Genomic DNA, 22,916 nt, shown 5'->3' on the forward strand with positions numbered 1-22,916 from the left:
CCCACTAAACTCTTTCTAATCCTCAGAATACATTTCTATTGATATGACCATTCTTACATTCTCAAAACTGGAGGACAGCGTTGCAATGAAAACAGTTACTGGTAAAGAAGTTTATGAATTTAACAGTGATGACGTTACATCAATAATTGTGGAATGACCTGTAAACAAAAAATCTTTAAAAATCGCTTTACATTGAATCTACTTGATTTTATACAAGGTTCAAATAGATTATTTGTCACATGATATTTAGGAGACGATTTAATTTGTGTGTGTGTGTGTGTGTGTGTGTGTGTGTGTGTGTGTGTGTGTGTGTGTGTGTGTGTGTGTGTGTGTGTGTGTGTGTGTGTGTGTGTGTGTGTGTGTGTGTGTGTGTGTGTGTTACTGCTGATCTCTGATACAATACCAATATGATACTGAGACTTTGCATGTAAGCCTACAGTTTGACAGTAATGTGACCTCATGTCCTTTATTGCCTGACTGTTTCCTCTTTTTACATCGCATTCATGAAGCTGTCCTCTTTTCATTGTTTTTCAAGAGACCATTTAACATGGATATCAAGTTTGTCTGATCCAAACAAGGAAAGTTTGTTAGAACACGAGTATCTTCATGAAGCTGCTTTTAAAAAAAATGATTTATAGTGACGTATATCATTTAGAGTAAGACTCACAAAAAAAGCTTTGTTTGTAGTTGTATTTTAACTTTCTCTATAAAAGAGGCCTCATTTCTAACTTTATCGAGGTAAGAGAAGTGAGTGAATGAGTGAAACACTGAGGAAAGGTGTATTCTTTTAGCTTTAAACATTTTATTGGTCAGTCATCATCTAAACCCCTCTCAGCTTCTGACATGATTATGTTGAGTGTCGGCATGTGTGCTACATTTATACAGCTGTATGGGGCTTAATATATGTGGAAGAAATAGTTATCCCAACCAATATAAGGTGGGCTCTAAATCGTATAATAATGTTTAAAGTTGATTGGACAAAAAACCCCAAAACAATGCACGTTTATAAAAAACAGTTATAACTTCAATTGAATATCAATATTTTTTAATCCAAAACAGAAAGATTTGGTATCAAACGTGTCAATATTTTGATATTGATCTACATATCACTAGTGTATATCTGATACCTTTCACAAAGCAAATAGTGTGAGGATATATTATAGCTTTGGTGGTCAGTGAGGTTGTGGTCTAACATTAACAGCAAAAATGATTTGAATGCACTTCTATTTTCATGTAGTATCAAATACTCCATTTAGTTCTTTTTCAGGGCCTAAAATTGCACATTTCCTTCTACTAAAACCACATTTGTTAATAATCTCACTATCATTACAGTATCCAGTAGTAGGATACACATTACAGTATCCACAATATTGGCATTTCTTTTTAAAGAAACATCGTGAGATTTGACATTTGTCACTTTAACAATATGTGGTCTGGTGTATACAATTCTTATATCTTCACCCATCATATATTGGAAACCATGCAATTAACAGGTGATCTCAAGCGTATGAATGCCGTGAGTCATTTGTACTAAAAAAAATTAGGTCTCGTATTCCTTTTCTAAAACTCATGTTTAAAATGTAGGCACAACATATTGTGGAGCTGAGTGCTGTTGGAAATACAAACATGGCTAAAGTGTCTATTCAGCTGCTCCTCTTCCATGGATCGCCTATAAACTTGCACCATACACTAAGTTTCAGAACGTTTCTCTGCCTTTAAAAGTCGAGACTTACCTTGATGCACCACCAGGGGACATGAAAACGACAAAAATAAAAATGAAAATACCACTAATGCACAGAGATTACAACAGAGTACAATAAATGTCTTTATTGAACAATCATAATTGTATTTAAATTTGGAATTTGTGTTTGGCATAGCAGTGCTTTAAAAATACAACCTAAACTGACAACGTTGACCACAGTGCAAGATGCAAGAAAACCCTGCAGAACAGGAACAATTCACCAATATACAAAGCTTTCTTGTTCTAAAAATAAAATAATAACTAACATTACATATAATTGTCGTCCGACTGCCGTGATTACAGCTGAATATCTACATACACAGCCTCCAGTAAAAGCGACAGTGATTTTCTCCCTGGATTCCTTTTTTTTTTTAAGTGCAATAACGGCCACAGTTGGGATCAAACACATTCACATTCACTGTCAGGATCCCTCATCAGTGCATTGGACCGACAACCAGGAGGCCAAGGACTAGTGAGAACAGCACCGTCTTAAAGGAGCCTTGAGTTCCTGCTGCTGCAGCTGGAGAGAGAGCGCAGAAGAGGAGGAACAAAAATCTCTGATCAGTGTCTATATCAGGTCTACAGGGACAGAACCCAAACATTTGAAAACCTTTTTTACGAAATACTTTAAATTAAGACCTAAATATTCTTACCAATATTACTTCTTATACAGTCAAGAATATTCTTACAGCACTATATTTCAACAAGAGTTGCCTCTATAACCACGTTCAATAACATGACACACATGACAAAGAACTTTAAATAGCATTATTAGGAATGTAGAAGTGATGAACCTTTGTGTAAAATCTAAACTGTATTGTAATGTATTTTTGACCACAAGCATAAATTCTGACATTTCACAACCAATTTCTGCATAATGAAAAAAAAGTTCTTACCAGGTAAGGACATTTCTGTATTAAAGAAAAGGGAAAAAGGAAGTGTAAGACATTTTATTTAATTTATATGTACAGTATAAATATATATATATATATATATATATATATATATATATACCTTTGATGGTGAACGTGGTCTCCATGCCGGCGTGGATGTGATCAGTCACATGACAGTGAAGTAACCACGTCCCTGGATTTCCGGCCACCATTTCTACCGTTTGGAAAGTCCCGGGGAACAGATCAAAGACGTCTGCACGATGCACACGATCCGTCTGATTCACACACACACACACAGAGGCAATACATAGTACAATAACGGAAGAAATAACTATTAAAACTGAGCCAAGAGGCTTGTTCTGTAAACACAAAAGGGAATATGGACAAAGAATGACTTCACGCAAACCTTGTAGGTGAAAGTCTCAGCATGGAAGTGAACAGTGTGCATGTCCACTTCGTTGCCCATTCCCAGCAGATACCAGTCCACCTTCTGGCCCCGTGTCATCGTCAGCCCGTGGAGGTTTCCATAAAGCTTACCATTGATTCCTGCGATATTTCACACAAAGAATGACACCGAGGTTGCCCAAACAAAGTGAAACCCGTCCATCTCCTATACCGCTTCATGGATGTCGGTCCACCACAGAGACATACAACCATACACACTCACACTCAGGACCACAGGCAACTTAGGGTTATCAATTACTGTCACATACATGTTATTGGACTTTGGCAGCACCCCAAGGCAAGGCAAGGCCAATATATTCTTATAGAGCATCATTCAAACACAGGGAAGTTCACAATGCTTTACAAATAAATAAAAAGGAATCCCATGCATTCACATTGAACCAGCAACCTTGGTATTTAAAAGTGACGCACTCCACTGAGCCCCAGTAGCTCTTATTATTAATATTTTGTGTACAGTATGTCATATTTTCATATATGCTGCATATCTCCAATCAATGCAAGAACGTAAATAGTTGTCAATTGGTTTCTTGTTAGAAAACACAGGCCTGTCTCTCTGCCCACCCTGACCTACACGTGACGTATCCCGCCCGCCACCTTCATGCCGTCGCACCCTGCTGCTCTTACCATGCATCAGGTTACTCTCCTCAAACTCTTCATCTGGCACGAACGTTCCAGGATTGACGCCAAGGTATGTTCTGATATTATCTTCCAAGTACCAGGACTGGTTTTCATCATATACCATAAAGAGCAGAGCAAACTCTTTTTCCACATCACTTCTTTGTCTGTCAGACTCCTGACCAGTCTTCAGAGTTCCTGGTCTGCAGATCACCAGAGGGCCCAGAAGACCACTGTATAGATCCTAAAAATGACATAGATAAGGTGCCATTACAAAAATGTATGATTCCTTATTGAACATGTAGTATGATTTCTGTGCTTCTATTTGAATGTTATAGAAAAGATAAGCACCTTGATGAAATCAACAGTGGAGAAGTACGCATAAGAGATGCAGTTGGGATCAGTGATCCCTGGACCAGAGCTTTCAGGAAGATCCCAAGTCAACTCAAGAATGTGGCCTTAAATTGGAAGAGCATGAGATTTACAAAATAAATATCAGCCCCACTGCTTTTGAGAAAAGTTTTTGAATCTCGATCAGAACAAAACAGCCGAAAAAACAGAAATCTTGCTTTGAAAAGCATGGACATGTTCCAGCATATTTCTTACCAGGTGTAACAGCAATGTGTGCACCACTGGCCTTAACACCATGTGCGGTAATTGAGTACGGCCGGCTGGCTTTGTTCTTGAAGGTGATCACGATTTGTTCTCCCACCTCTGATTTGATTATTGGACCTAAAGCGAAAATGAAAACCTCAGTTATATTATCTTTTCTTGATAAAAAAAAAAAAGAAAAAAAGAAGAGCAGCACAGATCAGTTGAACTTACCCATAATTCCCAAATGTTGCTGATTGGGCTGCCGTTTCTTCTGAACTCTGAAGGTGCCATCAGTGTATTCTCTATACACCACCTTCTTGTAACGGGAGCCAATTTGATTGGTCCCCCTTTCCACAAATATGCTGCCTGGACTGGGAGACATGTACCAATTTGCTGCCATTAACAAACAGTAATATGTTTTGCCACTAATCACAGACTCTGGCTCCAGCATCGAAATACCCCTGCAATTACTCCTGCAATAATCCTGCAATTATCTCACATACACACCTGTCCTCTGATGTGACGTGGTGTTTCTCAAACTCCCAGTCTCTCTCAGGAGAGTAGTCCCACTCTATTTCTTCAGCACTGATAAAATACTGCACAATTTTGGTTGGCTCTGTGCGTGCGTGCTTCACTTTTTTCTGAGGGCAGTGGTTCACTCGGTAAATCTGCCTCATGCCGGCTGAGTAGTGGTCTGTTACTCTGCAGCTCACCTCATACACACCTGTTGGGAGAGTGAAATGAGGTTGAGGATTTGGACACATTAATGGAGGAAGTTTTCGTTGGCTTTATCCTCAGTGCAAACATTTTTTAACAAACAACATAATGTGTGTTACTGGCACTCGGTTTACATGCTCATGTGTAGATCTATATTTTCTGTTTCTTACACCCCATTATGTGTAAATGCACACAGTAGTTTTGCATTAATGTATTGCATAATGTTCATCCGTTTTAGGAATCTTCAACTCTATAGAAGGTTGGTTTTTACTTTACTATAGAGTCCTAAAGATGGAGAAAAAGTCCCCTCTGTCAAATGATTTATGAGTATCCTTTTGCATGATCATCCATTCAGGTAATTGTCAGTTTGAAATAATCTGTCCAATAAAAGCAATTTAAGAATAGAGGTGGTGAGCTATATCCTCTGGAGGCACATTAAATTAAGTCTTGACCTTCAGCATTGGGAAACTCAGTTCAAAATCCCTGTTGCACCAGAATGACTCAGCTGTACAAACCTTTGTAAAGGGAAGCAGACAAATAGATACTTCTTTGTATTGCTGAGATTATTATTGAACGTGTTATATTAAAATGATATATTTGCCATTTCTTTCTGTATTAGTCTTTCACATTGTAACCACATAAATCATATAAATAAAAACTCTGATCCAAACATCTCGGCCAAAATAAATACATATAATATTTCTTAATCCTAATATGTAATACAGCCAATTATAAACTCCTGGTTTGCTCTTTATTGAGCAAAGTATAGATGTCAATGTTATTCTTATCATTGCTCTCCTCTGTGTTATTATGAAACAATGGACCATATCCCTCAGGATAATGTTAGTACCGGTAACTGCACAAAAGAAAAAAACAATGGCTGTGACCTTTCCTTTTCCCTGTTTAATGTTCGGAGTGGCGTACTTGACAGGAGGACATTTATACAAGTTTATCTAAGCATGCTTTTAGAGGCCAAATCTGCCTGACAAACAAAACCTGAGACACAGATTATGGGTCAGAGAAGAGGATGTGGATTTGAGTGTGTGTGCGTGTGTGTGTGTGTGTGTGTGTGTGTGTGTGTGTGTGTGTGTGTGTGTGTGTGTGTGTGTGTGTGTGTGTGTGTGTGTGTGTGTGTGTGTGTACAGTATTTAAATAATAGAGTAACGTTACTAACCAGGAATGTCAGGCTGCATGGCCATGTAGGCCGTGGTATGAGGGAAGAGATTTACAGTGTCCCGTGTTGTGCTCTGCCTCTTGAAAGTGTTGCCTTCAAAATAAATGCCATGGATGTCCACTTCTGTTCCTAACCCGAAGGTGTACCAACTAACTTTGTCTCCAGCACACATCTCCAGTCCATGAAGGTTCCCATACATGCGTCCATTCACAGCTGAAATAAAGATAATTACTCCATCAGAAAACCACAAACAAGTAAATACTAATCAAATGCCAGACACAGATCTTCAAATTTGTCTACTTACCATGCATGTTGTTGCTCTCCTCAAAATCCTCGTCCATATTTGTCTGAGGGCTGCCAAATCTTTCTATATTTTCATTCAAATACCAGCTCATGTTTTCATCCATCACAGAAAAAAGAAGGAAGAACTCCTTATCCACACCTTTCTGTGATCAAACACAATCAATAATTTTAGCTGCCAAAATTAATAATTTAATTGTAGTTCATCTTAAACAAACTATATATGGAGTATTTTGGGCACCTGGGTTCCTTTCACGTCCAGAGCTCCTTTTTTACACACAAGCAGAGGTCCAACTAATCCAGAGTTTGTGTCCTGGACAGGATCAGAGGCCGAGTAGTACAGATAGGGGATGCAGGGAGAATCAGAAGCCGACGGGCCCTCCAGCACCTGCCAGGTGTAGGTGAAGTTCTCACCTGGACCAACGTGGGAGCCTGGTTTGTTTACACCTACAGAATGGCAGACAGAGTAAAGTCACATTAGCTTTCCAATCACTTTGACTTACTCAATTTAAAAGTAAGTTGTTGATTTTTAGAAATTCTTTTCTGTCGTGACTGTTGGTGCCAACAGTCCCATAATATACAACTTTGCTCTGTGTGACAATCTATGTGGAGACAATCAAATGTCTTCCTGCTAAACTGTCCTGCATTATTAGTTTGACAACATTTAGATGAATGTCGTTAATGTAAACAAGTAAAAGTCTTGTATTTCTGTTTTCTTTGTATCTTTGTTTTCTAATCTGTATTTGTGCAAACCATCACATGCTGCCGTTAGATATCTTCTAACAAAGCAGTGGTGCAATAAATATCTGTGGCAGTGTAACTGGCTGCGACCTCACCGTCTTCATAGTTGCTTCCCTGGGAATGTTTGTCATAGTGTAGCCCATGTGGCTGGATACTGTAGTTCCTATCAGCCATATTCATGAATGTTATTCTCATAGTGTCTCCTTCCTCTGCTCTCAGGACTGGACCTGGATAAAAGATGTAACCAGATAAAAGGTGTTAGAACAATGTGGGAGATGGCCTATAAAAATGTAACACTGCATACACAAAAGACAGCACTGTGAGTTTTGTCCAATCTGATAACTATGAAAAGGAGAAGCCCTTACCTAGTATGCCCAAGTGATCAGAATGAGGTTTTTCGGTCGTGAAGGTATCATCTGAGTACTCTTTGTATATCACCTTCCAATAGCTACCGCCAATTCTTCCTCCACCTCTACCGAAAAAAATCTCTGACGCACTGTGAAAGGGAGGCGTGTGGGAAAAAGCATCAAGTGTGAGGCAGACAAAAGTAGAAGCAATGGAGAGGACCTAGATAAAGAAGCAGTAGGCGATTTACTACTCAGAGAGTAAACAGAACCACAGCTGGTCAGTTAAAGGCCTCGAGGAACAATAACAACTGATTGACTTTATGATTATCTGCACGGTTTCCTCCAGACACAACACACTTGTCACACTGTAGAAATGCTATGCTCACATATAATCAGCCCTGACCATACACACAAACAGATGGAGAGCATTAGAAGTGACAGTAATTAAAAAGCCAGACAGAAATGACTCGGGATAACTTTTGGACAAAGACGTCACGAACCTCTGCTTATTGTGTATTTGATGCAAAATTTTCAGGTGAACTCCGAATCACTAAACAACAACAGCTTTAATTTTCTGGACTCTCTGTTGCCACAGATTGGATTTGCAATCACGTTCACGCTCATAAATTGATATCAGCAAGTCGGCCCACCTGTCTGCTTCAGTTAGAGATACGTTGTTAATCAAGTCCATGTTTGAGGGAGCATAATTCCACAGAACTCTCTTGGCTGCCAGGTAATAATTCCTCACAACACCGCCCATCACTTTGTGGCTGGCCTCAGCGTCACAGGACTCCACCTCATAAAAGGCCTGCATCCCAGCTGGAATAGAGGAACACACACACACACACACGCACGCGCGCACACACACACACAGGCCATAATTCAGACGACAAAATGCATGTGGTGAACAGAAAGCTCCGGCGTTTCAAGAAATCAGCCTCACAAGTCTAAAGGGTCAGATTTAATGGTTCATAAAATCATAAATATTCCGTTTACATGTTCTTTCTTATCTTTTGGCAGCAAGAGTTCATTTCCTGAATAGGCGGACAATTAACACACCCAAAACTATCTATAATGAAATTAGTGACCAGAATAGAATTCTATAATCTCATTGTCACTTTTTATAGAAAGGAACTTGGTTTATTGGCATTCCAGTGAGACTATCTTTGTGTGTTAGCGTTACACGTTACACATCGGGCGTTAACCAAGTAATGCTGATTCAGTTGTATGTTCATTGAACTTTGGACAGCTTGTAAATGCAACAGCCGGCAGGTTTTTAGAAGGAAAACCCAGCTCTGCTCCGAGAATCCTCAAATCATCATGATTTTACAAAATAGCTTTACTTCTCAGAAATGCGTTCCCGCTTGTCAGCAGTCCTGCACAACAGCAGCTTCAATAAAGGCCCCAGAGCGGCGAGGTCAAAGGTGACACATCACGGGGTTAAAGGCCAGCTGTCTTACCCTGCAAGTGGTCATTAACCTGGCAGGTCAACAGCCACTTTCCTCCTGCCTTTGGGATCATCTCAGCTGTAGCAAACGTGGCGGGAAACAGGCTGAGGGTATCAGTGCGGTGGCCGCGGTCCAGGAGAGTATTCCCATGGAAAAAGGCAGAATGAATGTCTACCTCGTTACCCATGCCAAACAAATGCCAGGCTACTGCACGGTTCTGGCATAACTTTATTCCGGGCAGATTACCAAACATGTACCCATTAATAGCTGTCACATGGAGAAAAACAGAGAAATTGATTAGATAAAAGGACAGAGGGGACACATTCACATTGATCCATGAAAGTTACTTTAGTATCATTTGTCGACGTTTGACGTGAGGTAAATTCATTGTTAAATTATACCAAGTAAAATTGTGATTCCAGACAGATGAGGTACACATTGAATAAACATATACAAGAGAGGTGAGAAACGTAACAGAAGCGGTTACAGCATTTGTTAAAAAGCCAGACTTTAAGTGTCCCATTATGTTAATGTTAATACAATCTCAGAAAGGCTTTGAAGTTCATTATCTCTCACCATGCATAAGGTTTGACTCCTGAAAGTCTGGGTCGTCTGGGTCGATTCCAGTGGGATCAGAGCAATTCAGAATATTATCCTCCAGGTACCAGCTCAGGTTTTCATCTACCACGTTGAACATCAAGAACACATCCTGGTCCACATCATTGCGGGCTGACTCCGGCTTTGACGGAACTATTTCTTTAGCCGTCTTCAAGATTCCTGCAGTCACAAAGACAAGCGAAGCGCAAAAGCAGGGCACATTTAATCCTTGTTTGACTGTGGCTTCCCTCTGAGTCTGTTTTCCCTGTGAAGCTTTTCTTTGCAGATTTCAAGTGTGGTCATTACAGGATTAAGACTGTTTGTTCAACTGTTCTACTTTTCCAAAAAATCTGTTTCAATAAGCCCTTTGTGGCTGGAACCATGATTAAGTGGATCAACAGATAACTTTAATTTGACTTGTGCTGGCACACAACAAATGCTAACAGGGAGGTAATCAAACCAATAGCGTTCTGTTGGGATCAATGCATGCAGTCACATAACTCAGTACCTTTCTTGCATGTGAGCAGAGCTCCAATAAGTCCTGAAGCAATGTCTCTCGGTGCTTCAAAGTGAGAGTGGTAGACCCAGGTCAGGCAGTTGGCATCATCGTCAGTTGGGGCAAATTCTGGTTTGACCTCCCAGCGGTAGGTGTAACTGCCTCCCGGAGGCACGGCGTCATCTTTCTTCAGATTGTCTGGTGTCCCATCTGGATAGAGTGCCCCTGGTAAACAAATACACAGTGTTTTTGTTGGGGGTTTCCTCCTGTTTCCTCCTAATTTGAGACAGCAGCTGGGCCTGCATGCTTGGACCTCATGTAAATAACAAGTAACAATCGTAGTTATAGCGGTATGTTCCGAACATGCATTTCTGTAATACCACACAATACACAAGTTATACAGGAAAACAATTACAATCTATTTTCCCGTTCTAAAACCACAACCTGAGTTTCAGTTTCGCTTTCCTCTGAGGGTCTGATTTCAGGGTGTATCTCCTGGAAGGCAATGGGCTTGTGGGCTTATTGTGTAACAAACTGGAGCAAAGTTCAGAACACTTAGGAGACACATCTGACAAGATATTTCCCATCCTTGTCCACCACAGCAACTGAAATAGTACTGGACCACCTTTTGCACTGTTACCACATGTCTAATCTGACACATAGTTCAGATTACGTTTCCTTTTTTAACTGTCACAATCTTTGGCACTGAATACAATGACTGATAGACTACTGGGCCTGTAAATCCAATACATTCATACTATGTAAAATAACAAGGTTTACTGTTGTCCTTTTGTCCATAAGAGCTGAAAGCCATCTGCTGCATTTGACTGTTTATTGATTGTGATGAGGGCACATCACAGTTTATGCTGCTTTTATGCTGCTTCTTTATCGATTTGGGTAAAAAAAAGAAAAAAAAAAAGGACAAGTTCCTGCCTTTACCCATGGTCAACCCTCAATTGGATAAAGCAATATTGAAAATGGAACAAAGGATTTCATTTCCATGAGAGGGAATCATCACACGTATAAACTTCTTTATGAGTAAGTAAAGTTTCAGTGTTTCTGCGCTCACACTGAAGACGCTGACTCCTTACCTTCTGTATTTTTCTCATAGAAAACGCCATGAGGATGCATAGAGTAGTTCCTTGATGCGAAATTCTTAAGGTGGATCACAATTGTTTCATCAACCTCCGCCCGCAGTATCGGGCCCAGGAAGCCCAGCCACTCAGGTCGAGGAGCCAGGCTGCTGTAGGTACCGTCTGTGTACTGTCGATACATAGCCTTCTTATAAATGCTGCCAATGTGGTGGGGCCCTCTCTCGAGGAATACAGAGGCATGGCTGAGATAGTTTTGGAAAAGAGACAGAAAAAACATGAGAGATAGCGACCGAGCAGCTGGCAGACAGACGGCTGAGAGTGTGTAGGAAGTAGGAGAAGACAAGACAGCTTTTAATCCTGTTATGGGACAATATACAGACAAGGTCAGGTTACTCTCATGAGTCATAACACAGAAGATCTCCTGGAGATGTACAAATATGGCAAATGGTGTGATACCCTTTTAAAACACGTGTAATTTGACTGTTTCACTCAGTTTGCTAAGGATAATCTTTAAGTTAATAATGTCAGACTGAATTTTACTTCAGTGTGCACATAAACTGTAGTTTTGCAACTGCAGATGTAATGCTGAAAAACAAATTGTACCTAGTTGCACTTCTTTACTAATTAGAGATGTTATTACTGTGATTACATGTCTCTCAAGGGTAATAACCTGTTAGTGGAGCTGTGGTAAATGCAATTTTGGACCTGGATATTCAGTTCATAACTGCAGCACCAGGGATGACACTGTATTTTACATTTACTTCACCTACAAATAGGTTGCACTGATAACCTTGCTGACATTGTGATAACAGTGGTCTCATTGGACACCTGATAAGAGCAATTTAGAGCTTTCTCTGCCTTTGTGTAATTTCAATAGACTTGGTCTGTTAACATATATCTACAAGGTTAATCCATCTAAGGTCACTCTTATGGTTAACAGTTATAGCCGCCACCTCCTGATTTAAGCAACCATTTTTAAGAGACAGGGCTGATAATGACATCCATGAATTAGAAGTGTTTCTGCAGATCACTTAATTATAAGACAGGAAATTATTGCAGCAGAAACTTTGTAGAAGACAAATACTTCTCCAGCATATGTTGTCATACTTTGTCTTGAGGTCAGCCAGCTCTGGGGAAGTTGACTCACAGAGAATAAATTCAGGAAAGTCCAGCATAACGCAAGGATCTGCTGGATGTTTGTGTTAGGAAAGTTTTGACAGCAAAGTTTGTTTATTTAGTTCAATACTTTTGTTGACAGATTATTCCATATTGTGGGCAACCTTTTTTTCTTTTTTTATAAATTGCTCAGAGTTAAAGCACCTAAAACATCATTGCAGCACTGAGGAAGGTAGATAAAGGTTTCAGCCAAAGAAAGAAAACCATTCACTGTATGTGATATTTAGTGGGAATTAAGTTCTCTCTGCAGATAAAAGGGACACACATCCCTGGACATTCCTGATCCATCCGGTAATTCTGTTTTTGGTTACAAGAGAACAGAGTCCCATTACCCAATCTGATCCCACTTCATCCGCCACGTATAAACTGTCTCTGGTTTCAAATTCGGTAAATAAAATCAAAACAGCTGATCTTACGGGTACAGATAATCACTGTCATCTTTCTTATTTGCATCTTCCAGGCTGCATATGAAGCACAAAACAATCCCCTCACAGGTCGAGAGACTGTCACACCCTGACAGCTTGACACACAACAGGACTTTTTGTGTGAAACTTACTTATTATGTCTAAACTGTCTTTTCATTTTGGGGAGGGGGATGGGGGTCGGTCACTTTTTAGCCTGTGGTCACTTTAAGTCACCTCAACGACCCCATTTGATAAAAATGAATAGACACCCACATCACCTGTCCTTGCGCAAGTTTGACTAAATAACATAACTCACGTGTCGTCTTCGATGTTCTTCCCGTTCAGGAGGTTTTTTCCAGTTGGTGCGTAATCCCACCGGTCCTCAGTGATCCCGACATAGTACACTCTCTCCCTGCTGCGCGTCCCTTCCGAGGCGGAGGAGAGAAGAACCAACAAACAAACCGCAAACTGTCCCAAAGTCCGAGCTGAGCCCATGCTGGGGGAGATGATCGCGCCGTCTGCGGAGGAAGGACAAGCGGAAATCTCCGCCGACTCCTACATGTGAGAAAGTACGTGCGTGCGTTTGCAGAGCGGCACTTATGAAACCCCGCAAAAGGCAAACAGTTAGTCTATTGAGTCCGGAGGGGAATGACGGTGTGACCGCCTCCAGAGGTATCAAATGCGCAGGGATAATCGCCACTCAATGTTCTCCCGTCAATTATTGTCGCGTGTAATTGAAAAAAAAGCCACTGGGAAATTAAGGTAATTGATCTACTTATCCTTAAAAATGCAGAGTCAAACATCACGAAGCCTATAATTTGGCTGTCAAACATTTCCAGGGGGTGATGAAACGGCACGGAAGTTGATTTCACTTGTAGAAGTATTGTGGCTTGACTTTTCAGAGATTTTCACTGGACTGTAAACAAAGACAAAGAAATAAATAAAATGCGCCTTTTATACATATTTTATTTACTGGCTTGTTGCACACTTGTAAAAATGCTTCTCCAGCTATTTTACTGGCAGCACATTTTTAAGCCTTTGTTTTACCATTTTTACTTTCCACATTCTAAACTTTGCAAGTATAAGTATAAGATATGATAGTTCAGTCAATAACTGAAGCAACGTATGAACATATTAAAAAACACTACTCTTTAAATTATCAAGACATACTTGATGTAAGTGTAAACTTACTTAAGAAAGAACTATATTCTATGAACTATGAACAAAGACAGCTGTCAAATAGACAAACTACACCAAAACTCTGACTCACTGCACTTAAACAAATATATGTTTAAGGTCAGCACCTTGCAATCACTCCCCGCAATCCATTATCCACAGTCTACCTCTTTGCACTTTTTTCCCCCAAAAGAAAACGTCTAACTGTTCTTGAGTGAATAGAAAAGAACTCTTCAAAGGAGTGAGGATGCCACCTGCTGACCAGATCTGTGTTATACAATCAGAAATACCAGGGTCGTCAGTATCAGTCTCTGGTGGCACAATGTTTATGGCACAGAACTTTAAAATCTGAAGAGTATAGGCAGGCAATATAAATATAAAGAAAATCGATTCCCTGAAAGTTAACAATTTTAAGGAAATATTGATCCAAAGATGATCTATCTATCTATCTATCTATCTATCTATCTATCTATCTATCTATCTATCTATCTATCTATCTATCTATCTATCTATCTATCTATCTATCTATCTATCTATCTATCTATCTATCATCCATCCATCCATCCATCCATCCATCCATCCATCCATCCATCCATCCATCCATCCATCCATCCATCCATGAATGGGATACATAAACATCGACTTGGCTCGGTAAGATCAGATAATGGGCATACAAATTGGGGATATGTGTACAAACTGTACCACAGTAAAACATTTGTGTTTTATTGATTACTCCTTTGTTGTTGAGAAGCTTTATATAATGATAATAAATAGTATACCAATTGTGTATTGTGGATACAATCCTGTGTATTTGCGATTCAAACGGTTTCACTGGTGTCAGTATCAAGCATTTGTGGGATAAGGAGCAGAGCTGGGTGAAAAATATGTCAATTCGCTGCCAATTCCAGAAGCTTTGCTTTTGGGCGGACTCTTGTTTGTCTGATTGGATTGAAAGAAATACGTATTTTCTTTCCCCATTTTTTTTTTCTTTGCTCACGTGTCAATAGCTACAGCAAAAATCCATTGGGCCTCTGTGGAAATGATTGGGGGCATGAACCACATATTCAGGTCTGCTGTTCTTTCCATACATGTGCATGTCCCTCACGAACTTGGCACCATTTAAACGGGAAACAATCAAGTATTCCATTGTTTTCTGAATTGTTGCCAAGAAGCATTATCACAGCAAACAAATAATGCGAAAACAAGATAAATTACTGCTATACTTTTCACGGTAAGTACTTGACTTAATTAAACTAAATGAGACATTTGAACGTACAGTTTAACAATTTGCTCTGGCGGTTTCCGTACAAAACTGACAAGTTATCTTTAAAAACAACTCTATCTTCCTTTCTGGCACTGTAAATAATTATGGAGCGAGAGTCCAGCCTGTCACGTGACAGCGCGCTTTAGGTGAGCGCGCGCGGCGGCGCGCCCCCGCTATCTTCCTGCTGTTACAGTCGGTGTGTGTCTGTGCTCGGGCAGTCATGGCCGTCCTCAGCAAAATACCACACAGCTGCTACGAAATCGGCCACACTTGGCACCCGTCGTGCATGCAGTCTGCCGCGGACGTGACCAGGAGTGCTCTGGAGGTGTCTTTCAAAATATACGCGCCGCTGTACCTGGTAGGAGAATTTCTGTGTGACATTTGAGCTCCATTTACACTCCCGGCCGGGGCTAGTTGAAGTTAGCCAGTCGACCAAGTGAGGCTAACTAGTTCAGAGAGGACGTTTAAACATTAGCTCGCATGTCGAGGAGGGTCTAAGGTCAAACATCGCTCATGGGCCAGCAGAACAACGCTTTCATTTGATGACACGACACGCCGCATATTGTTACTTGGTTAAATGGAAGGTTACCCACAAACAGCATGATGTGACCCGTCCTGTGTAAAGTCAATGCGTCCAGTTTATTTATCCAGGATCAGTTAAAACCTGCTATATTGCGCTTTGCACGGTGTTTAAGACTGCAGAGGACAAGGTCTGATGCATTTCTACCGATGCTGTGATCTGCCTATGATTGATGGAATACGGTGACTGACGACCACTCGCTGTCCTCTGCAGATTGCAGCGATTCTAAGGAGACGGAAGAAGGATTACTATTTAAAGAAGCTTCTGCCTGAGATCCTGTGGTCTACCTCTTTCCTCACCACCAATGGAGGTCTCTACATTGTTTTCTTCTGCATTCTCAGGTCAGTGTGTCAAAGCATTGAAGTTGAGAGCCAAAGACTGCACGTCTCTTTCACGCAAACTTTGTAAATATATGGATTTAATTGTAGAGCAGATGCAGCCTGTGGCTCGTTGTTTTGACTTTTTACAGATTAGACATTAAGAAGTATCGTTGCAACAGAAAGTAAGAGTCTTTGACACAAAATGGGATATATTGAAGCTAAATTAAAGTCAAATATTTCCCCTGGTATGTCGATCCTCAAGGCCGAGCAAAACCAGAAAAAGATATTTCAAATGACTTAGAAACTCGTTTACTTTGTTCAGATAAAATGTTTCGGATCTCTCTGACCTGCTTGTGTCAGGAATTTTCACTGCCTGAGTTCACTGTCGCATAGCAGCACAATAACACTTTGGAACTTCCTCAGGAAACTTTTGGGAGGGTTCTACTCCTGGTCTGCTGGCTTTGGCTCAGCTCTGCCGGCTTCCTATATCGCCATCCTCCTGGAGCGCAAAAGCAGGTGACGTCTTTTCCTCATCCTGTCATCTCCTTTCACACTTAACCTGGGCTCACCGAGGCACAATGATCAATTTTGCATTTGTACTATCTCAAACTGAAATGTATTTTTTTTTTTTTACTACTATGCTGTATGTTCTATGTCAAATATCCTAGTACTCAAATGTTCTGTGTTTGCTCATAATCGTTTTTCCTCTTTCCACACCCCTGCCAGGAGAGGGCTGCTGACCATATACATGGCAAACCTTGTAAGAAATGCTTTGTCAACACAAACACTCTCTAGTTCCATGTGAATAAACGCTCGCACATACAACTAATGGCTTCATCGTGCTTCCAGGCCACTGAGACTTTGTTCCGCATGGCGGTGACGAGAGGCATCGTCAAACCCATCAGACATGGCGAGGTAAAAACATAGTGAGACGGTGTCGTTGTGTGTGGAATCAGGTGGTCATGCACAACTTTTTACTCCTGACATTATTCAGTGTGCATAATTCTCCCAGCAACAACTCCTAGACTGTTTGATATCTGTAGATTTGAAAAACACCAGAAAGCAGAATAAATCCCAAAGTGCTACAGGAAAAATTTAAGTTAAAACAAACAGTAGAAGGCAGCTGCAGAATGTCTGAATACACGTGGTAGATTGAGTTGGATCGTCTAACCTGTTTTGTTTTGTTAAAAAATTAAAAAACGAAAGTCTCCATTCTGTGCTCGGTTGTCTCCTAAAGATTACATAATCATTCAACGTCAAGGTCCAAATGTAAAAACGTTGAGTTCAGCACATTGTCAACAAACCAGCCAGTAATCTTATGTGACGTTTATCTCAGAGGTTGAATTGAGTCTTTTGTGTGTAAATGTCTCTTCTTTGTTTTCTCATCAGGTGCTCTTGTTCTGTATAACTGCATCGCTCTATATGTTCTTCTTCAGGTCAGAGCAGCACTGTGAGCACGTTGGCTTTATGAAATGTGTGGCGTCACTTCACTAAAAGTTGAGATGATTGTTTGATTTGTGACTGCAGGAGTAAGGATGGACTCAAAGGCTTCGCATTTTCGGCGCTAAAGTAAGTCGCCTCTGCCTTGATGGACATTTGGTGCTTTGCGTCTTGATGCGGCTTGCGGTGATGTCCATTGTTTGTCGCAGGTTCATCATTGGGAAAGAAGAGATTCCAACTCACTCCAGCGCAGCAGATCCTGTCAGCACGAGGCCTCCGGAGGCGACGGCTGCCACGGCGAGCCAGGACTCGCCGGCCTCGGCAGAAAGACCCGGATCCGGGAGGAAAACTCTGCTAGTTTACACCAGGGAGCTGCTGGAATCAATGTGAGGCCAAACAAAATATTAACACACGGTTGTGCCACTATAAAAAACATTGCTTACTTTTCTTTCTTTCTTTCTTTGTTTTTGTTTTTTTTCTGAATCAGATGCAAACGAGGCCCAAGACACAGATGTTGTAAGCATTATCACGACAACTGCATTTCCTACTGTGTGAAAGTAAGACTTTTTAATCCAACGAGATAGTTGCTGTGATTTCCTTCATTTGATGACAGAGTTCTAACACTGAACCGTTTGTGTTAATTGTTCACTCCAGGGCTTCATCAGGATGTTCAGTGTTGGCTACCTGATCCAGTGTTGCCTTAAAGTGCCGTCAGCGTTCAGGCAAATGTTCTCCAAGCCCTCACGACTCCCCTCACTCTTCTACAACAAAGAGAACTTCCAGCTCGGGGCCTTTCTCGGCTCTTTCGTCAGTATCTACAAGGTACGCCACGCACTGTTAGTGTTTCTTTTTCTTCGTACGGCATCAACAAAAAGAAGACCTCTTGTTCAAAGTTGCCCATCCATGTGCCGTTTGCCCTTCTTTCATGGCCTTCCAGGGAACAAGCTGCTTGTTGCGCTGGTTGCGCAACATTGACGACGAACTTCACGCGCTGATAGCAGGTACAAAGCCATTGTGAACACACTCCCCGAATATTTTCATCATCCTGCAACTGAATTTGCCCCATTTAACGACTCTATTTTTAATTTTTTTTTTTGCCGCCCTTACATTCCAAGGCTTCTTGGCTGGTTTGTCAATGTTCTTCTACAAAAGCACATCGATATCCATGTATCTCTTCTCAAAGCTCGTGGAGGTAAAGTGAAGCATGAGACACACACTGTTTCTGTGACTAATAAAGTTAAAGTCTGTATTGGAAAATCTTGCTCACACACACACACACACACACACACACACGCACACACACCAATTAAATTTGCTTTCTGTTGCTGTACATCCAGATATACTTGGGTCAGCCCATCGGTATGTCAATAACAACATAAATAATCCTCTTTGCAGACTTTGTACTTCAAGGGCATCGAGGCCGGACGCTTCCCCTACTTCCCTCACGCGGACACGGTCATTTACGCCGTCTCCACCGCTATCTGTTTCCAAGCTGTGAGTAGAGCTGACATGCGTGATAAGCATTTCTTTTGTTTTTTTGAGCTGAGTGAGGATATAAAGTCCTATTCATCACTTTTGTTTTATGTTTGTTCCTCCCACAGGCAGTGATGGAAGTGCAGAACCTCAGGCCGACCTACTGGAAGTTCCTACTACGTTTAACGCAGGGGAGGTAACTGTCGAGCAAAGTTCTGTTTGACAATGAGTCATAATCACAATCGGTAAAATCCAACCTGTTTCTATCAGGAGTGTTGGAACAAAGTGTCTAGTCCAGAGGGAAAAGATTCTTTATTTAGTTAAAGGAACACAATGATCTCTGCTGTTTGAATGTGACTGTCTGAAGTTCAGTTAAACTGACATTGTGAATCAGGCGAGTCATTAGTCAATCAGTCCTGATGGGATTGATGGCCTGTTTGCTGTCCCTTGTGACTTCACTGTTTTGTCATTCCCCCTTCAAGTAGTTTTGCCTAAGCAAGAATTGAACGCATACATATAGATATACACATGTATATACTGTATACCGTAATTTCTGGACTATAAGCCGCTACTTTTTTGCTTTGAGCGCTACGGCTTGTACAATGACGCAGCTAATTTATGGATCTTTACGGGTTAAAGGGCTTCATGCCGCCAGATTCTACTTCCACATGTAGATACATGCTATTTTGAGCCTCTGCTTCTCCAAAACTTGCCTTAAAAGGGATATTTCTCCTCTTTGTGACCTGGTCTTGTGCTGCTTTCCCTGGTCCGGAACTCCAGCAGCTGACGGTTTTTAGTGATGCGTTCAGGTGCATCACGTAAAGCCGCCTTCCGCACTCCGTGGCTGAGAAATCTTCCTCCTCAGAAACACAATCATAAAATACTTTATCAACAGAGATAACACCCTGTGATTGTGTATCCCTCTCACTCTCTCTCTCTCGACTTCTCCGCAGCAGGCGGCCATCACACACATACGTGCAGGAATTTCCATCACTATGAATATCAGATTTCTGGGAATTGATGAAAATATGATCAATTCCTGCCCTGTTACAACATGAACACCCGCGGCTTATAGTCCAGTGTGGCCTATATGTGTACTTTTTTTTGTGCGGATATTTAATAGAAAGATAGATAATGATATCCCACCTCATTTCATCACTTTCATCCCTTTAGCAAGGCCATTTGACTTTTCAGATGAGGCATGAGGATTATTTAGGATTTTCTGAAGTGTAATTTATAATTTGGTCCATCTGTCCAACAACGGAACAAGAAATATTTACAAAGTTGTTTTTCTGTTTTTCTTTCCAAGATTCGCTCTGATGAACCGGCAGGTGCTTGATATATTTGGCACTCAGGCCTCCAGGGACTTTAGAGGCTTTGTGCCCAAACTGGACCCTCGCTACGCCACAGCGGTCAGCCAGGCCGTGCTTCCACCAGGAGGGGACGTCCAACTGGGATGACCTGGGACCGGGCTCTGACGGGGGCTGTAGCATTGCCTCGGCAGCCTTGCTGTTCTTGCTGACTTGACCTAAGGATGTTTAGAAAAGGTGTTCCGGGTGCTTAGAAGTTCTGTTTTTGTGTCGTGAGATGGGAGACGCTTTGGATAATGCAGAAGCCCAAAACCTGTCTGAACACAAGGTGTCATGGGCGTTAATATAGAGGTGCAAGAGCACACTTGCACACATGGAATGATCACAAACTGGTTGATAAAGATGATTTGAAATGGATCTTTTTGTTAAAGCTATGTCATCTGGAAAATCTTACACAGTACAGGAAAAACACAAATAATTTCATCCCTCTGGATGATGAGAATATAGATTGTATGCAGTTTGCCATTGGCAGGTAGTAGGAAGGTAAACAGAAACTCACATTCCTTTTATCCCTTACGGATTCCTCATCTTGCAAATTACTCTTTTTTTTGGTGGTTTAAACATTTGCAAACACAACTGTAGGTACAACTCACTAATCTTTGTGCATTGGACGATGCTCGCAGAGTTTTGGTTTGATTTACCAGCAGAAGGATTCTGTGATAATCACAACTTGGATCTTTTTTAGAATGCGCATTTTGCAAGTCTGCAAGTCCAATTGATGTTGAATATGATTGTGTAGCAGTGGGAGGTGTATTTACATTGTCCTCTATGGCAGAGGTGCAGAGTCATAGTTTTAGCAAATTTTAAATTAAATTAAATTACATTTTTAAAGGCAATTGTTGTTTCTCGAGTTTTACCACATCAGATTTTATTTTGCAGACACTATTTTAAAAGACATGAGTCACCTTTACAGATCTATTGGGTGAAAAGAGGTGATGGAGGATTATGGGAAAACAAAATGACCCACTAATAAATGTGACTTTAATTTTCTGTCATTACAGCTCATTAGCTAAAAAAAAAAATCACTCACCACAAACGACTGTAAAAGGTACCACATTGGTACTTGTTTATTAAAATGACTGTTAATGGTGTGAATACAAAGAAACCGCCTGCTTATTTTGAAACCGGTCTCTGCTGTAGTTCTGTTTTCAACAAGAAATTAGATTATGTCAACCATGTCTAATTGTTCATATTTTGTGACAAAAGTGGTCACATGCAAGTTGGAAGACATCATTTCTCCAAAGCAAACGTTTATTAAAGTTAGATTTTGCAGAGAAAACTTCCCATCCTTCACACAGGATGAATTTCACTAATTATGTGTTTTGGAATTATACAAATAAAATGACTGTAGCCTCAGAGATACTTTAGCTTTGGATCTATACAGTTTAGTGAGGAGGAGGATGTACAGCCATAGACACATAAGCACAGTTCAAATAAATGTGTTCATTTCACATAAGCTCACAAAATAAACTTAACGTGAAAACAGATGGACACCACAGCCTCGGACCTCCATTAAGTGAGCAGCTCGGTACCGCATCAACACATTTCTTTGAAATCTCTCAGTTTAGATTGTTGAAGCGATTCCCTTGCAATGCTTTTCGGACGGTCACTGAAAAACGTGAACCTTTTAACGGCATGAGTAAACTAAAGTCACGGAGTGGTATTATGTTCCAGTGATGTACTGCAATGCTTTTGAAGTGGACCATTCACTCCAAATGTACCACAAAATGTCTAGAGTCACTTTATCAATCCAGCTTTGAACACGCCTGACCTCCACATCAGAAGCCATGATTCCGAGAAACGCAGTGCAAGATTCGTGGTGTTACAAAAAAAGATGTATTAACCAATTCTGCCGTACAGAATTACAATGGAAGCAGATGTCTTTATGTATAAAAGGTACATATTAAAATATTTTTCAATCCAAAATCTGTTTGCTTACTTTCATTTGTAATATTGTTGAAATATTTTTGAAACTTTTTTTTTTGTTTACCTTTCTCTGCTGTTGCTGCTTGTAGATTTCACAAAATGTTCTGGAAATGAGTGATATTTACTTCTTTATGGTTTTTAATTCATTAAAAAAAAAAAAAAAACGGTCAAGAGTTTATAGTTATAACTGCAACTACTTTATTGTCTGTTACAAATGTACAGCAATGTTATTCAGCATTTTCCTCCCCTTTTTTAAATCAACATATTGTGCTCTTGCATCATTCTCAGCCACAACTCACATGATATTGAGCCAGTGGTCAATATACTGCACTTTCCACAGTGTGCCGATGGGGGCAGCAGTATGTCAGATTTTAGTTTTTCTCAGTTGAACTCAAACGAAAAAGAAGAAACTCATACCGGAAGTAGGCACACGTGATGACGTCAGTAAGATTATGTAAACAAGCACTTTCGGACGTTTCTTTCCAGGTAAAAGAACTGGCAAAAACTCTCCATTTAAGCTCACCAATAACGTATCACATTCAGAAGTTCAAGATTTTCAAGGATG

General features: G+C 40.6%; 2 protein-coding genes across 3 annotated transcripts; one reads left to right on the forward strand and one right to left on the reverse strand.

The window, feature by feature from the left end:
• Window positions 1-1,803: 1,803 nt before the first annotated feature.
• hephl1b (hephaestin-like 1b) lies at window positions 1,804-13,435 on the reverse strand. 2 transcript variants are annotated; one of them, XM_080482666.1, is made up of 20 exons: window positions 13,119-13,417; window positions 11,220-11,464; window positions 10,141-10,353; window positions 9,612-9,812; window positions 9,048-9,302; window positions 8,238-8,406; window positions 7,606-7,736; window positions 7,336-7,467; window positions 6,741-6,946; window positions 6,504-6,645; window positions 6,200-6,412; window positions 4,816-5,032; window positions 4,540-4,679; window positions 4,321-4,446; window positions 4,066-4,172; window positions 3,724-3,958; window positions 3,041-3,180; window positions 2,756-2,909; window positions 2,638-2,652; window positions 2,039-2,261 (listed from the first exon to the last, which is right to left on the reverse strand). In XM_080482666.1, exons 1-20 carry the CDS (start codon window positions 13,295-13,297, stop codon window positions 2,176-2,178), a joined length of 3,306 nt encoding a protein of 1,101 aa, XP_080338792.1. In that variant the 5' UTR covers window positions 13,298-13,417; the 3' UTR covers window positions 2,039-2,175. The 2 variants fall into 2 exon arrangements, with proteins under 2 accessions (XP_080338793.1, XP_080338792.1); XM_080482667.1 differs by lacking the exon at window positions 2,638-2,652 and having other exon boundaries at window positions 1,804-2,261; window positions 13,119-13,435.
• A 1,983-nt stretch (window positions 13,436-15,418) lies between these two features.
• Window positions 15,419-22,347, forward strand: tmem135 (transmembrane protein 135). Its single transcript, XM_080482507.1, has 15 exons — window positions 15,419-15,600; window positions 16,036-16,163; window positions 16,566-16,658; window positions 16,869-16,902; window positions 16,992-17,057; window positions 17,532-17,578; window positions 17,670-17,711; window positions 17,792-17,968; window positions 18,070-18,139; window positions 18,237-18,404; window positions 18,520-18,583; window positions 18,698-18,774; window positions 18,978-19,076; window positions 19,184-19,251; window positions 20,365-22,347. Exons 1-15 carry the CDS (start codon window positions 15,463-15,465, stop codon window positions 20,513-20,515), a joined length of 1,422 nt encoding a protein of 473 aa, XP_080338633.1. The 5' UTR covers window positions 15,419-15,462; the 3' UTR covers window positions 20,516-22,347.
• The last annotated feature ends 569 nt before the right edge of the window (window positions 22,348-22,916 follow it).

The sequence above is a fragment of the Lipophrys pholis genome, assembly GCF_963383615.2.
Source record: "Lipophrys pholis genome assembly, chromosome: 16".
Lineage (NCBI taxonomy): Eukaryota > Metazoa > Chordata > Actinopteri > Blenniiformes > Blenniidae > Lipophrys > Lipophrys pholis.

Bases quoted from the DNA above. Each gene is read 5' to 3' on its own strand.
- tmem135 (XM_080482507.1), top strand. From the start codon at position 15,463: ATGGCCGTCCTCAGCAAAATACCACACAGCTGCTACGAAATCGGCCAC. The intron at 17,058-17,531 runs GTAAAAACATAG...TTTTCTCATCAG, and splicing joins AACCCATCAGACATGGCGAG to GTGCTCTTGTTCTGTATAAC. The intron at 18,405-18,519 runs GTACGCCACGCA...ATGGCCTTCCAG, and splicing joins CTTTCGTCAGTATCTACAAG to GGAACAAGCTGCTTGTTGCG.
- hephl1b (XM_080482666.1), bottom strand. From the start codon at position 13,297: ATGGGCTCAGCTCGGACTTTGGGACAGTTTGCGGTTTGTTTGTTGGTT. The intron at 6,646-6,740 runs GTGCCCAAAATA...GTTTGATCACAG, and splicing joins TGGACGTGAAAGGAACCCAG to AAAGGTGTGGATAAGGAGTT. The intron at 4,447-4,539 runs GTAAGTTCAACT...TTTTCGCTTTAG, and splicing joins GCAACATTTGGGAATTATGG to GTCCAATAATCAAATCAGAG.